At 38.6% G+C, this 12,892-nt stretch overlaps 1 protein-coding gene across 2 annotated transcripts in view; it reads right to left on the bottom strand.

Moving 5' to 3' along the window:
* NAPB (NSF attachment protein beta) overlaps window positions 1-12,892 on the bottom strand; it is a 42,969-nt gene continuing 30,077 nt past the window's right edge. For both annotated transcript variants that reach the window (XM_017541469.2, XM_017541470.2), the window contains 4 exons: window positions 5,210-5,314; window positions 3,584-3,652; window positions 3,162-3,212; window positions 1-1,232 (listed from right to left, as the gene is read on the bottom strand). In XM_017541469.2, coding sequence (XP_017396958.1) covers window positions 1,122-1,232; window positions 3,162-3,212; window positions 3,584-3,652; window positions 5,210-5,314 — 336 coding nt within the window. In that variant the 3' untranslated portion in view covers window positions 1-1,121. The remainder of the gene's footprint in view (window positions 1,233-3,161; window positions 3,213-3,583; window positions 3,653-5,209; window positions 5,315-12,892) is intronic.

Genomic DNA, 12,892 nt, shown 5'->3' with positions numbered 1-12,892 from the left:
TTAAGATAGCACACATGTATTATATAAACCAATTAAACATGACAGAGTTCAAATAAGCCAAAATATTCCATCAGCTAAGAGAACAATCAAGTTCCCTGAGAAACAAGCTGGGGTTCTTGCCCACTTGAGCATAAAGTCTACTCCTGTACCACATTCACCCCACCTAACCCATAATGTGCAATAAATGTGAAAATTACATACATTCATTCTTGAGCTTGACTTAATCTATCCAGCCCTGACCAAGACTTCTCTAGCCATAGCACAGAACACATCACCTCAATGTAGTATATAAACATGAAAATAATGAGCAGGCTGTGCCAACTGAAACACTCTAATGCAAACATAAAGGGATCTTCACTCCAACTACAAGTGAAAACTATCTCCAGAAAAAGAGAAAATTCCATTTCTAATAGATCTTGTGGGTGTGTGGGTGTGTGTGTGTATATGTGTAAGTACAAATCAAATTCCCTTTGACACTCATCCATACAAGAAGCAAGTGCTTCCAGAAAGCTCCTTTCCTCACAGTGTAATGCCTACAGACCCTGGCTATTCTATATTTTTGCCATGCACATGTTAGCATACAGAACAACACAAAAAGCAAAGAAACTAGTCACTAGCACCATCAAAATAATCACAGGATAACAAAAATACAAATGATTTCTAATAAAGTTATAAACTTATTCCTAGTAACTGTCCTAAACTAAACACACATTTAAAGAACATATCCAGATGCCAAAGCACAGAGATAATGCAAAGCATCTACGAGAACAACTGGGCTGAGTACTCAAGTCCAACAAAAAGGACATAAAAACACGTGGCAACATTAAACACAGGCTCCACAAACACCAATGAAATATGAGGAATGAGATTCTGAAGTACTTCTCAGAAAACGCTGGGGGACCTGATAAGCATGAAACAACCTATCATCACCACAAGATGAACAGGAGCCTCTCCTTCATTGATTTCACAGCAACACAGACTCCACGAGCTTAAACAATACACAGGCCATCTGGCTCATATGCAACAAAATTAAGCCATTAAATGGGCATCCCATAAAGATCACTTGACCCTAAGACAAAACTAAAGAGGAGTTAGCTGCATGCCACGAAGACAAAAACATTTCATTTGAGATCTCCATCTCCTTCTCCGTCCCCTTGGATGGACTTTTTGATGCGAAGCAACATAGTGGTCAGCCACTGATCCAAGCGAGATATTGAGTCAAATTCCTTCACCTAGTATAAAAAAAGAGGAACAGGAATTACCCATGTAAATACATTAAAAACACAAAATAATAGTATCCCAAGCTGTTTATACATTTATAGCCATAATCTACTTTCCTCATCATTTGAAATTAATCATTTCAGTTTACAACTTGCTTCATTAAAAAACTGTTTATTTTTTTCATTATCCTGTTACTATTTTGATGGTACTAGTGACAAGTTTCTGGGCTTGACATTTCTGTTTTCAAACGTGTATGATAAAATTCATTAACAGTCATAATTAGTGTGACAAAAGAAACATTGTATACAAATTTTAAAGGAATATGAAAAATTAATACTTCACGGAACATGGGAAAACATTAACTGCAGAGTTAGAATGTATGGACGCGGAATTCCTTTAACACATTTCAATGCATTACCAAAGATTAAAATTACAATAGGATGAAAATGATATGGTAGGCAAAAGTTAGGAAAACATTCCTTTCCACTATTACTCCTGAGCTGTGATGAACATGTTACAGGAGGCTACTGAGAAATTTGCTTGAGACTGGGTATAGTGGCTCATGCCTGTAGTCCTTGCCCGATGGGAGGCCAAGGCAGGTGGATAGCTTAAGCCCAGGAGTTAAGAGACATGCTGAAAACTTGTCTCTACAAAAAATATGAAAAAAATTAAAATTGCTGGGTGTGGTGGTGTGCACCTGTCCTCCCAGCTATTCAGGAGTCTGAGGTGGGAAGCTCTCACCTGAGCCCAGGAGATTGAGGCTACAGCGAGCTGTGATCACACCACTGCACTAAAGTCTGAGTGACAGAGTGAGGCTGTTTCTAAACATATAAAAAAAATTTTTTTTTGCTTGATTCTAAACATGAGATGGCAAAAGATGGAAAAACAAACAAATATAAAGAAAAAACCTTCATTTTAAAAATGATTTTTATTTTTTATTTCTATATTTATTTTTGAGATGGAGTTTTGCTCTTGCCCAGGCTGGAGTGCAATGATGCAATCTTGGCTCACTGCAACCTCCACCTCCTGGGTTCATGCAATTCTCCTGCCTCAGCCTCCCAAGTAGCTGGGATGATAGGCACACTTCATCATACCTGGCTAATTTTTGTATTTTTAGTACAGACGAGGTTTCGCCATGTTGGCCAGACTGGTCTCAAACTCCTGACCTCATGATGCACTCGCCTCGGCCTCCCAAAGTGCTGGAAATACAAGCATGAGTCACCGTGCCTGGCCACCTTCCATTTATTTTATGCCATAAATACAGCAAATTCTCACTACTTAGTTTTTATATTTTAAATTATATTTAACTAATTTTTTTTTTTTTTGAAACGTAGTCTCACTCTATCACCAGGATGGAATGCAGTGACGCCATCTTTGCTCACTACAACCTCTGCCTCCCAGGTTCAAGTGATTCTCCTGTCTCAGTCTCTCGAGTAGCTGGGATTACAGGCACACGCCACTACGCCCAACTAATTTTTGTATTTTGAGTAGAGACAGGTTTCACCATGTTGGCCAGGATGGTTTAGATCTCTTGACCTCTTCATCCAGCCACCTTGGCCTTCCAAAGTGCTGAGATTACAAGCGTGAGCCACCGCGTCCAGCCTTAACTAATTTTACTTTATACTTATGGGTCAGATTATTTTCAAAAGAAAAAATTAAAACAGCAAATTATAAGAATATATATGGAATATTTGCTCCTGGTTTCACAGCTAAATTAGTTTTGAGTATAAGTCAGGAAACAGCACTGAATACAACTGGAATCTCAGCATGGCTAATGGAACTGTTTAATTTGTGCAATATATAAAAGGTGACCTTTGGAAAATACGACTTAGGTATGCTGGAGTCATGTTCAAACAAATGTTCAGAACTTACATAATGAAAAGAAGTTTCTCTAACTTAAATCTTCAAATAATGTACCACGTCCCAAAAGCATAACTTACTGCTTCAGTGTAAGCTTCACTGTTCTGTTCTTCATGAGCTTCTAGGAGTTTCTGGTAGCATAAAAATATTTTTAAAAACACTTCCATAAGATGAAGTCCCATTTCTAAATAAATACTTTAAGTATAACACTGATGTTGCCAAATATTGCATGCAATTGAGGAAATACTCAAATACAAGTCAGGATCCAAGTTAGGGATCTAGCTTTTGTACTAACATTTCTGAGTTGCCTATTGCAGAACAGAACTACATATTCCTGACCTTAGTTGCATTTGAATACCTATAATGCTAAAGCAGGAAAGTAACAGGGCCCTTCAGTTAGCAGACTTTACAGATTAAAACTTCACCTCATACCCAATCCCACTTAGGTGTTGTCACCTGACAGAGTAAAGGCATTTTTCTTCAAAGTTCTAATATTACTTACTTTCAATAATTTACATTCTCTTGAATCAGTAAATGCTGGAAACATTTCCTCATATTTCTCAAGAGCAAGCTGAAAGAGAAAAACCACTCATCAATATCATACTTACTAAACAAAGCTTTTGACATTCTATCACCTTCAAAGAGGATCTACCTATATCCTATTAAGTGCTGAAGAAGTATATGGTTAAACTCAACAGCAGAATCAACAAGAAAATCTATTCTGAATTTTCCATTTCAATTAATAATTTCTAAACCTTTTTTTTTTTTTTTTTTTTGAGTCAGGCAGCTGCAGAGAAGACAGTATAAATGAAAACGAATTCTTGTGGATTTTTTTTTTGGGACAGAGTTTCACTCTTGTTACCCAGGCTGGAGTGCAATGGCGCGATCTCGGCTCACCGCAACCTCCGCCTCCTAGGTTCAGGCAATTCTCCTGCCTCAGCCTCCTGAGTAGCTGGGATTACAGGCACGCGTCACCATGCCCAGCTAATTTTTTTTGTATTTTTAGTAGAGACGGGGTTTCACCATGTTGACAAGGATGGTCTCGATCTCTTGACCTCGTGATCCACCCGCCTCGGCCTCCCAAAGTGCTGGGATTACAGGCTTGAGCCACCACGCCCGGCGAAAACGAATTCTTAAACACTCACAGACCAGGTATCTGTGTCCATTCATTAAATGGAGAAGCTCTTAATATAGTCCAGATTCCAAATAAATTACATTTAGCTTCCTTCTTGAGGCTGGCAGAAAGAACACTTTCTCTTAGCAGCTTTAATTCTGCTCTTCCAACCCCAGACACTGGCCATGCCAAGGCTGCCTGTCTTTGCCTCTTGTGCTTTCCAACTTCTTCCCAGTCCTCACTCCAACACCGTTTCTGAGCTTGTTTTTTTGTTTTTAAAAAAGACATTATCCTACTTTTCTCGTTTCCCCTTAGTTCCTTAATTTTTTTTTCTTTTGTCAGACAGAGTCTAGCTCTGTCACTCAGGCTGGAACGCAGTGGCGCAATCTCTGCTCACTGCAACCTCTGCCTCCCGGGTTCAAGTGATTCTCCTGGCTCAGCCTCCCGAGTAGCTGGACCTACAGCCACCCACCACCACACCCAGCTAACTTTTTTTATTTTTGTATTTTTATTAGAAATGGGGTTTCACCATATTGGTCTGGCTGGTCTTGAACTCCTGACCTCAGGTGATCCACCCACCTTGGCTCCCAAAGTGCTGAGATTACAGATGTGAGCCACCACACCTGGCCCCTTAATTTCTTTCAAGCAAAACTACTGAAGAAAAAATGTGGTTACCAGTGAACATATACATATATTTAAGCCAAAAGCACTAAGTATTCCCACGCAGTCTCCCATTCAAGTACCAGGCTCTACACTGTTTAGGTTCTGAGATCAGACAAGACTGGGCATGTTCAGGGTGGTATGACTGTTAACTATCAGGTAAGTTTAGAGAACAGCTTTGACAGCTGTTAAAAGATTACAACTGGAACACATACCACAGAAGAATACTTATTTTTAGTGTACCCAGTTTATTCTTGTTACTAACATCCAAATGAAATGAAAACAAGAACAAGAGACAATGTGTACATGTTCTTAGGCATGAAACCAGACAATCAGTGCTGAAGGACTCCTTACCTTGGCATTCAACTCATCTACTATGAAGTGGCAGAGGGCAGCTTTGAAGAAGTAATCCTTTGCACTGTACTTCAACAAAGGATTATCCATTGTGTTTGCCCCAACCTAGGCACAGAAGAGAGGTTAAATTTAAAAGGTTTACCCTCATATCAGGCAAAGTAATTCTCATCTGTTGTCCTTTAGAAAATAATTACATATGTTAGTTTAGCTATGAAATATATTCTTTTAAATCAATACACAGAGTAGAAATTTTACTAGACAAGACCATTAAATACATGAACTCTTAACCAGTTAAAAATGGCTCAGAAGAATTCTGCTTCCAAGAAGATGGAGTAAACATCCTTTTCCCTATTCCTCCCACTAAGCGCTACTAACAGCCCAGGACATTTTCTAAAAAACAAACATCTGTGAAAGGTGGTTAGAGAATGGCAGACCAGTTAGGAACGAAAACATGGTGAATTCCCTGGGGTTTCTTTTCCCTTCCTATATCCACGGCAAGAAACTGAGGAATCAGCAACCCAGAAATGCCAGTATGCACAGACCAAAAGAACAGACAAAAGCTGCTCTCTCTGGCCAAAGGACTAAAAAGGGGCACATCAGCAAGAGAGAAAACACTTAAGACAATAACTGCTCCACTCCAGCCAAACACCACAGAAAAAACTGAGGCTCTAACCCCACTGGCACCATCAAAGGCTGAAGAAGGAGTCCTGACATCTATTCTTGAAAGACTGTAAGAAGGACCCTAATACCTCCGCTGACGAGCTTCAGATAAGGCCAAATAGGGAGCTGAGGCTTCATAGCCACCCAACACCCTGCCACTAAGGCAGTGCAGACCACACTGGGAGCCTGCATCCTGTCTCTACCCAGAAGGAACGAGGTACTCCTTTCCCCAGCTGATGTGCTGTCAGAAGAGGTCTAGTGAAAGGTGAAGACTTTCACCATCACCAAGAACAAACCAGCACTGTGCTGGCAGAAATGGATAAGAAGAGGGGATGCCACTTCTGCCCAGGGCTGACTAGGCCCCTCAGGTGTCAGCAGAGACCTGGTGGGGAGCTGACACTTCTACCTCCACCTGGCAGTAATGAGGCAACAACCTCAGCTCACCCAGCCAGAGGAGTGTCAAAGAACACCTGATGAAAGAGAAGTTTTAAATAAGACCCAGTCTCATAACCTAATGTGCAAATGCCCTGTTTTCAATCAGAAATGACTCATAATACCAAACACACAGGAAGATCTCAGGCTAAATGAAAAAAGACCATTAACAGATGATAGTTCCAGATGACGGAAATGTACAAAATATCCAAGAAAGATTTTAAAGCAGCCCTCATAAAAATGCTTCAACAAGCAATTACAATAACACATGAAACTAATGGAAAATAGAAATCATCCACAAAGAAAAAGCCACAGGTAAAAAAAACAACAACAAAAAAAAACAAGACATAAAGTAAAAACAAATGAAAACTTCAGAACTGAAAAAAATAATACCATACATAAAAAATAGGTGGGCTCAACAGGAGAATAAAAGGGACAGAGGAAAGCAGCAGTGAATGGAAGACAACAACAGGAACAACAAAGAGAAGACAGACTGACAAAAAAAAAACGGAACATCAAGGACCGTTTCTCATCAAGGGTGAGAAAACAGTGTCTTACTTCTGTGGCATCTGTGTTCTAGATGGGGAGAAGAAAGAGAAACGGACTGTCTGAGTGCCATGGTTCACGCCTGTAATCCCAGCACTTTGGGAGGCCAAGGCAGGTGAACCACTTCAGGTCAAAAGTTTTAGCCCAGCATGGCAAAACCCTGTCTCTACTAAAAATCCAAAAATTAGCCAGGCATGGTGGCGAGCACCTGTAGTCCCAGCTACTTGGGAGTCTGAGGCAGGAGAATTGCTTGAACTTGGGAAGCAAAGGTTACAGTCAGCCAAGATTGCGCCATTGCACTGACGTGCCTAAGCAACAGAGCAAGACTCAGTCTCGGAAAAAAGGGGGAGATGCTGAAAAGTACTTGAAGAAATAACTGCTGAACAATTCTCAAATTTGACAAGAAACATAAACCTACAGATTCTGTAAGTTTAAACTCAAATAGCCTAAAACCAAATATATCTATTCAAACCATATTATAATTAAACTTCTGAAAACTAAAGACAAAGAAAAAAATTATGAAAGTATCCAGAGAATAATACCTTTTTTATAGGGAAAAAACAAGCTGAATGACAGCTGATTTCTCATCAAAAACCACGGAAGCTGGCTGGGCATGGTGGCTCATGACTGTAATCCCAGCACTTTGGGAGGCTGAGGAGAGTGGATCACTTGATGTTAAAAGTTGGTAAAACCAAGGAAGCTATAAAGTACACTTTTTTCAAACCAAAGGAAAAGGACAATCAACTTAGGCTTGTACTCCCAGAGAAACTATGTTTCAGAAATGAAGGCAAAATCAAAACATTTTGAAATAGAGGAAAATTAAGAAAATCTGTCAGCAAATCTACCCTAAAATGACAAAAGAAGGTTCTCTAAGTAGAATGGAAACAGTAATTTTGGAACATCCAGAAGGAAGAAGGAACATCATAAGCAAAAATATGGGTAAATATAACAAGCTTTCCTTCTTGAGTTTTCTAAATTATGTTTGATGGCTGAAACAAAAATTCTAACATTGACTCCTGTGGTTCTAAATGTATGTAAAGGAAACATTAAGACAACTATATATTGAATAGGGAGAGTAAAAGAACAGAAAGAGAGGAAAGATTTCTATATTTCACCAGAACTGACAAAATGATGACACCATTAATCTGTGACAAAGTTATGTAAATATAATGTAATATCTAGAGCATTTAACCACAAAAGCTACACAGAGACATACCATTGATTCTCCAACAAGGGTTTGAACTGTGTGAATCCACTTATACATGGACTTTTTCAAACAAACGTGGATTGAAAATACAGTATTCTTAGGAATTCAACACCCACATAAATGGAAGGCTGACTTTTTGTATATGTGAGCTCCACAGGGCTGACTGCGAAACTTGACTATGCACAGATTTTGGTATATGAGAGAGGTCCTGGAATTAATACCCTGCAGACAATGAGGAATAACTGTACTTAGAAACACTAGAAAATCAAGTAGACTGGGCATGGTGGCTCACGCTTGTAATCCTAGCACTTTGGGAGGCCATGGTAGGCAGATCACTTGAGCTCAAGGTGTTCAAGACCAGCCTGGGCAACATAGCAAAACCCCATTTCTACAAAAAATAGCCAGGTGTGGTGGTGCATGCCTGTACTCCCTGCTATTCCGGAGGCTAAAGTGGGAGAACTGCTTGAGCCTAGGAGGTGGAGGCCACAGTGGGCCAAGACTGCACCATTCCCTGCAGCCTGGGTGCAGAGTGAGGCCCAGTCTCAAAAAAAAGCAACTCACAAAAAGGTTGGAAAAAGAAAACAGAGAAACAAAAAGCAAAGAACAAATAGAAAGCAGAAAATAAAATGGCAGAAGGCAGAATTAAGCCCTAACATACAAATAACTTCATTGGCACGGTGGATTAAAAAACAGGATCCAGAACAGGTGCGGCGGCTCACACATGTAATCCCAACACTTTGGGAGGCCAAGGCGGGCAGATTACTGAGCTCAGTTCAGTCAGACCAGCCTGGCCAACATGGTAAAACCCCATCTCTACTAAAAATACAAAAACTAGCCAGGCGTGACAGCACATGCCTATAATCTATTCGGGAGGCTAAGGCACAAGAATCATTTGAACCTGGGAGGTGGATAGTTGCAGTGAGCTGAGATCAAGTCACTGCACTCCAGCCTAGGTGACATAGCAAGACTCTGTGAAAGGAAAGGGAAAAGGGAAAGGGAGAAGAAAAGAAATAAGATCAGCAAGTTTATAAAAGAACTTAACAATGCCATCACCCAAAAGCAGCTAATCAACGTTTATAAACATTGCCCAGTAACAGCATAATTGTTACAGAATATCCAGGAGACGGGAGAGACCAATGGGTGAAACAGGGGGATTTTATTAAGGTGGCCACTGGCTCAAAGGATTAGCATCCCAAGTCTGAGCCCGGAAGAAAGAAAATCGGGTACTTTTATACATCCAGGATGATGTAGCAGCTAACAGGTTTACAGGAGTCACAATCAAGAACAGTTAATTAATTTGTAACATGTCTTATGATGTACATTACATTTGAAAAATGGCATTTTGAGAAACGCATTGTACATTCTTTGGGTATTATCTTGCCCTGTGCTCTTGCAGCTGGTCAGCAAGAAAAACAGGAGTCTTGACATGCCTGGGAACTTTGCTGAGAATGTGGGGAGAACAGATAAAGTAGGTTTTACAGGGAGTTAGTTACTTTTAAGCAGAGCTGGGGGTTAGGTTTTACATTAAACAGCACACAACACAGCAAAATTTATTATATAGCAACTACAAATTATAAGGTTTGGTTTTTACTATTATTGCCATTATTTCTCTTCTTCATAATCATAAAACATATGCCAAGACACACCACTTTCTAGGCCATAAAACAAATCTCAACAAATGTGTAAGAATTAAAATCACACAAAATATGTTCTCTAACCACAATGGAATCAAACAAGAAGTCAACAACCAAAAGATTACAGAAAAATCTCCACTAAACACTTGGAAATTAAATAAAACACTACTAAATAATCCATGGGTTACTGAAGTTTCAAGGGAAATCAATAAATACAACTAACAGAATAAAAATAAAAGTATGATGACATAATAAAATTAGGAAGTAAGCCAAACCTGTGAAAGGGTAACACATGCATACATAACAAAGATGAAAATCAGCAAGCTATACTTCCACGTCAAGTAGCCACAAAAAGAGCAAAACAAATCCAAAGGAAACAAAATGGAGGAAATAACAATGAAAACAAAAATCTAAGGCCAGAATTACCTTGATTCCAAAACCAGATAAAGAGATCACAAGAAAAGAAAACTAACAATCAATATCCTTTATGAGTATAGATACAAAATCCTCAACAAAATGTTAGCAAACTAATTCTGGCACTTATAAAAAGTGAAGTCAGCCACAAAGGTAGTCAACATCTACATCACTGGTTCCCAACAAAAGCTCAGGACGTTGGTTTAGGGGAGCTTCCCTGGCTGGCAGTAGTCTCTGCTTATTTTCACCCAGCACTGTTGGGGAAGTAAGCACTATTTATGTAACTCCACTGAGACAGAACAAGTGAAAGCTCTTCCTGGAAGTCTTCTGGACTCTGCCCTATGAGTCTCTCCTTTCAATGATTTTAATCTGTGCCCTTTTGCTGTGATAAACCATAATTGTGAGTATAACAGCTTTCAGTGGGTTCTGTGAGTTTGTCTAACGAATTATTTAACTTGAGGGTGTTCTTGGGAAACCCCTTAAAGTTTGCAATGACCAAGTCGAATTTATTCCAGAAATGTAAGGTTGGTTCAACACATGAAAATCAGTCAATGTAATATACAATGTTACACTGATCAGGACATATGCTAACTCAATAGATGCAGAAAAAACTTTGACAAAGGACAAAAACCATATGCTTATCTCAACAGACACAGAAAAAAGTCTGACAAATAAAGGACAAAAACTATGTTTATCTCAATAGACACAGAGAAAATGTCACAAAATCCAATACCCTTTGATAATAAAAACACTCAACAAACTAGGAAGAGGGGGAAACTTCCTTGAACTGATAAAGGCATTTACGAAAACCACACAGCTAATATCCATATCATACTTAATGTGAAAGACTAAAAGTTTTCCTTACAAGATCAGGAACAAGACAAGGATGTCTGCTCTTGTCACTTCTATTCAACACTGCCCTGGAGATTCTAGCCAGGGCAACTGACAAAATGAAGTAAAATACATTCAGACTGCAGAGGAAGAAGTAAAACTATTGTTATTTTCAGGTAACACGATTTTGGATACAGAAAACCTAAGGAATCCACATTTTAAAAAACCTATTAGAGCTAATAAACAAGCTCAGCATGGTTGCAGGACAAAAAATTGATATAAAAATTCAACTGTATTTCTATACACTAGCAATTAACACTCTTAAAAGGAAATTAAGAAAATTCAATTTGTAGTAGCATAAAAAAAATAAAATACTTTGGAGTACAATTCACCCATAAAGTACAAAGCTTGCACACTGAAAAGTACAAAACATTGTTGAGCAAAATTAAATGCTGATCTAAATAAATTTTAAAAGCACTGTGTATTCATAGACTGTCAGAGTTAGTATTGTTAAGATGGCAATGCTCTTTGTGATAACTGATTTTATGTGTCAACTTGAGTGGGCTACAGGGTGCCCAGATATTTGGTGTTATTCTGATTTGTCGGTGGGGTGCTTCTGAATGAGATTAACATTTGAATCAGTAAGATGAGTAAGCAGATTGCCCTCCCCAGTGTGGGTGGGCCTCATCCAATCTAATGAAAAGCTGAATAAAACAAACGGTAGGGAGAATTCATTCTCAATGCCTGTCTTAGAGGCAGGACATATATTTTTCTTCTTCAGACTTGGACTCAGACTAGAACTTACACCATCAACTCTCCTGGTTCTGAGGCCTTTGGATTTGGGCTGGAGCTATGCCATTGGCTCTCCTGGTTCTTCAGACTGGAGATCTTAGGCCTTCTCAGCCTATACAATCAAGTGAGTCAATTCCTTACAGTAATTTCTCTCTCTAAACACATACACACACACACACACACACACACACACACACACACCCCCCTACACCTCTTACTGATTCTGTTTCTCTGGAAAACCCTAAAACATTCTCCAAATTTATCTACACATTCCATATAATCCCTATCAAAATCTAAGCTGGATACTTTGCAGAGATTGACAAGCTGATCCTAATATTCGGATGAAAATGCAAGGGATCAGGAATAGCCTAAACAATTCCGAAAAAGAACAAAAAGTTGGAGGACTCACATTTCCTGACTTCAAAACTTACTGTAAAATTACAGTAATCGAAACAGTGTAATACTGGCATAAAGATAGATAAATAGACCAATGGAATAGAGGGCCCATAAATAAACCCTCATACAGTGAAATAATTTTCCAGAAGGGTCTTAATGCCATTGAATAGTTAAAAGGTAGCCTATTCAACAAATGATGCTAGAAAAACTGGATATCCATATATAAAAGAATACAGTTGGACCCTTACCTCATACTATATACAAAAATTAACTCAAAATGAATAAAAGACCTAAACCTAAGAGCCAAAACTATACAATTCTTAGAAAAAAACAGAAGGGAAAAGCCTCATGATATCAGATTTAGTGATTATTTCTTGTGCATAACAACAAAAGCCAAAGAAAAAAAGGCAAATTGGACTTCAAAAATATTAAAGACTTCTGTGAATCCAAGGACATTAATAACAGAGTAAAGAGACAACGTACAGAATGAGAGTAAATACTGCAATGCAAATCACCTGTCTGATAAGGAATTAATATCCAGAATATATATTATTTTAGAATACTTAAAACTCACCATCAAAAAACAAAAAACTTAATTAAAATCCGGAGAAAGTACTGGAATAGACATTTCTCCAAAGATACATAAATGGCCAATAAGCAAATAAAAAGATGCTCAACATCACTAGTCATTCGAGAAATAACAAGAAAAAACAGAATGAGACAACATTTCACACTCATTAGAGTGATTATTATTAACAAAAAAAAAAAAAA

This window comes from Cebus imitator, unplaced genomic scaffold, assembly GCF_001604975.1.
Source record: "Cebus imitator isolate Cc_AM_T3 unplaced genomic scaffold, Cebus_imitator-1.0 Scaffold134, whole genome shotgun sequence".
NCBI lineage: Eukaryota > Metazoa > Chordata > Mammalia > Primates > Cebidae > Cebus > Cebus imitator.
Note: the sequence above shows the minus strand (reverse complement) of the source record. Positions and strands in the feature narration are given on the sequence as shown.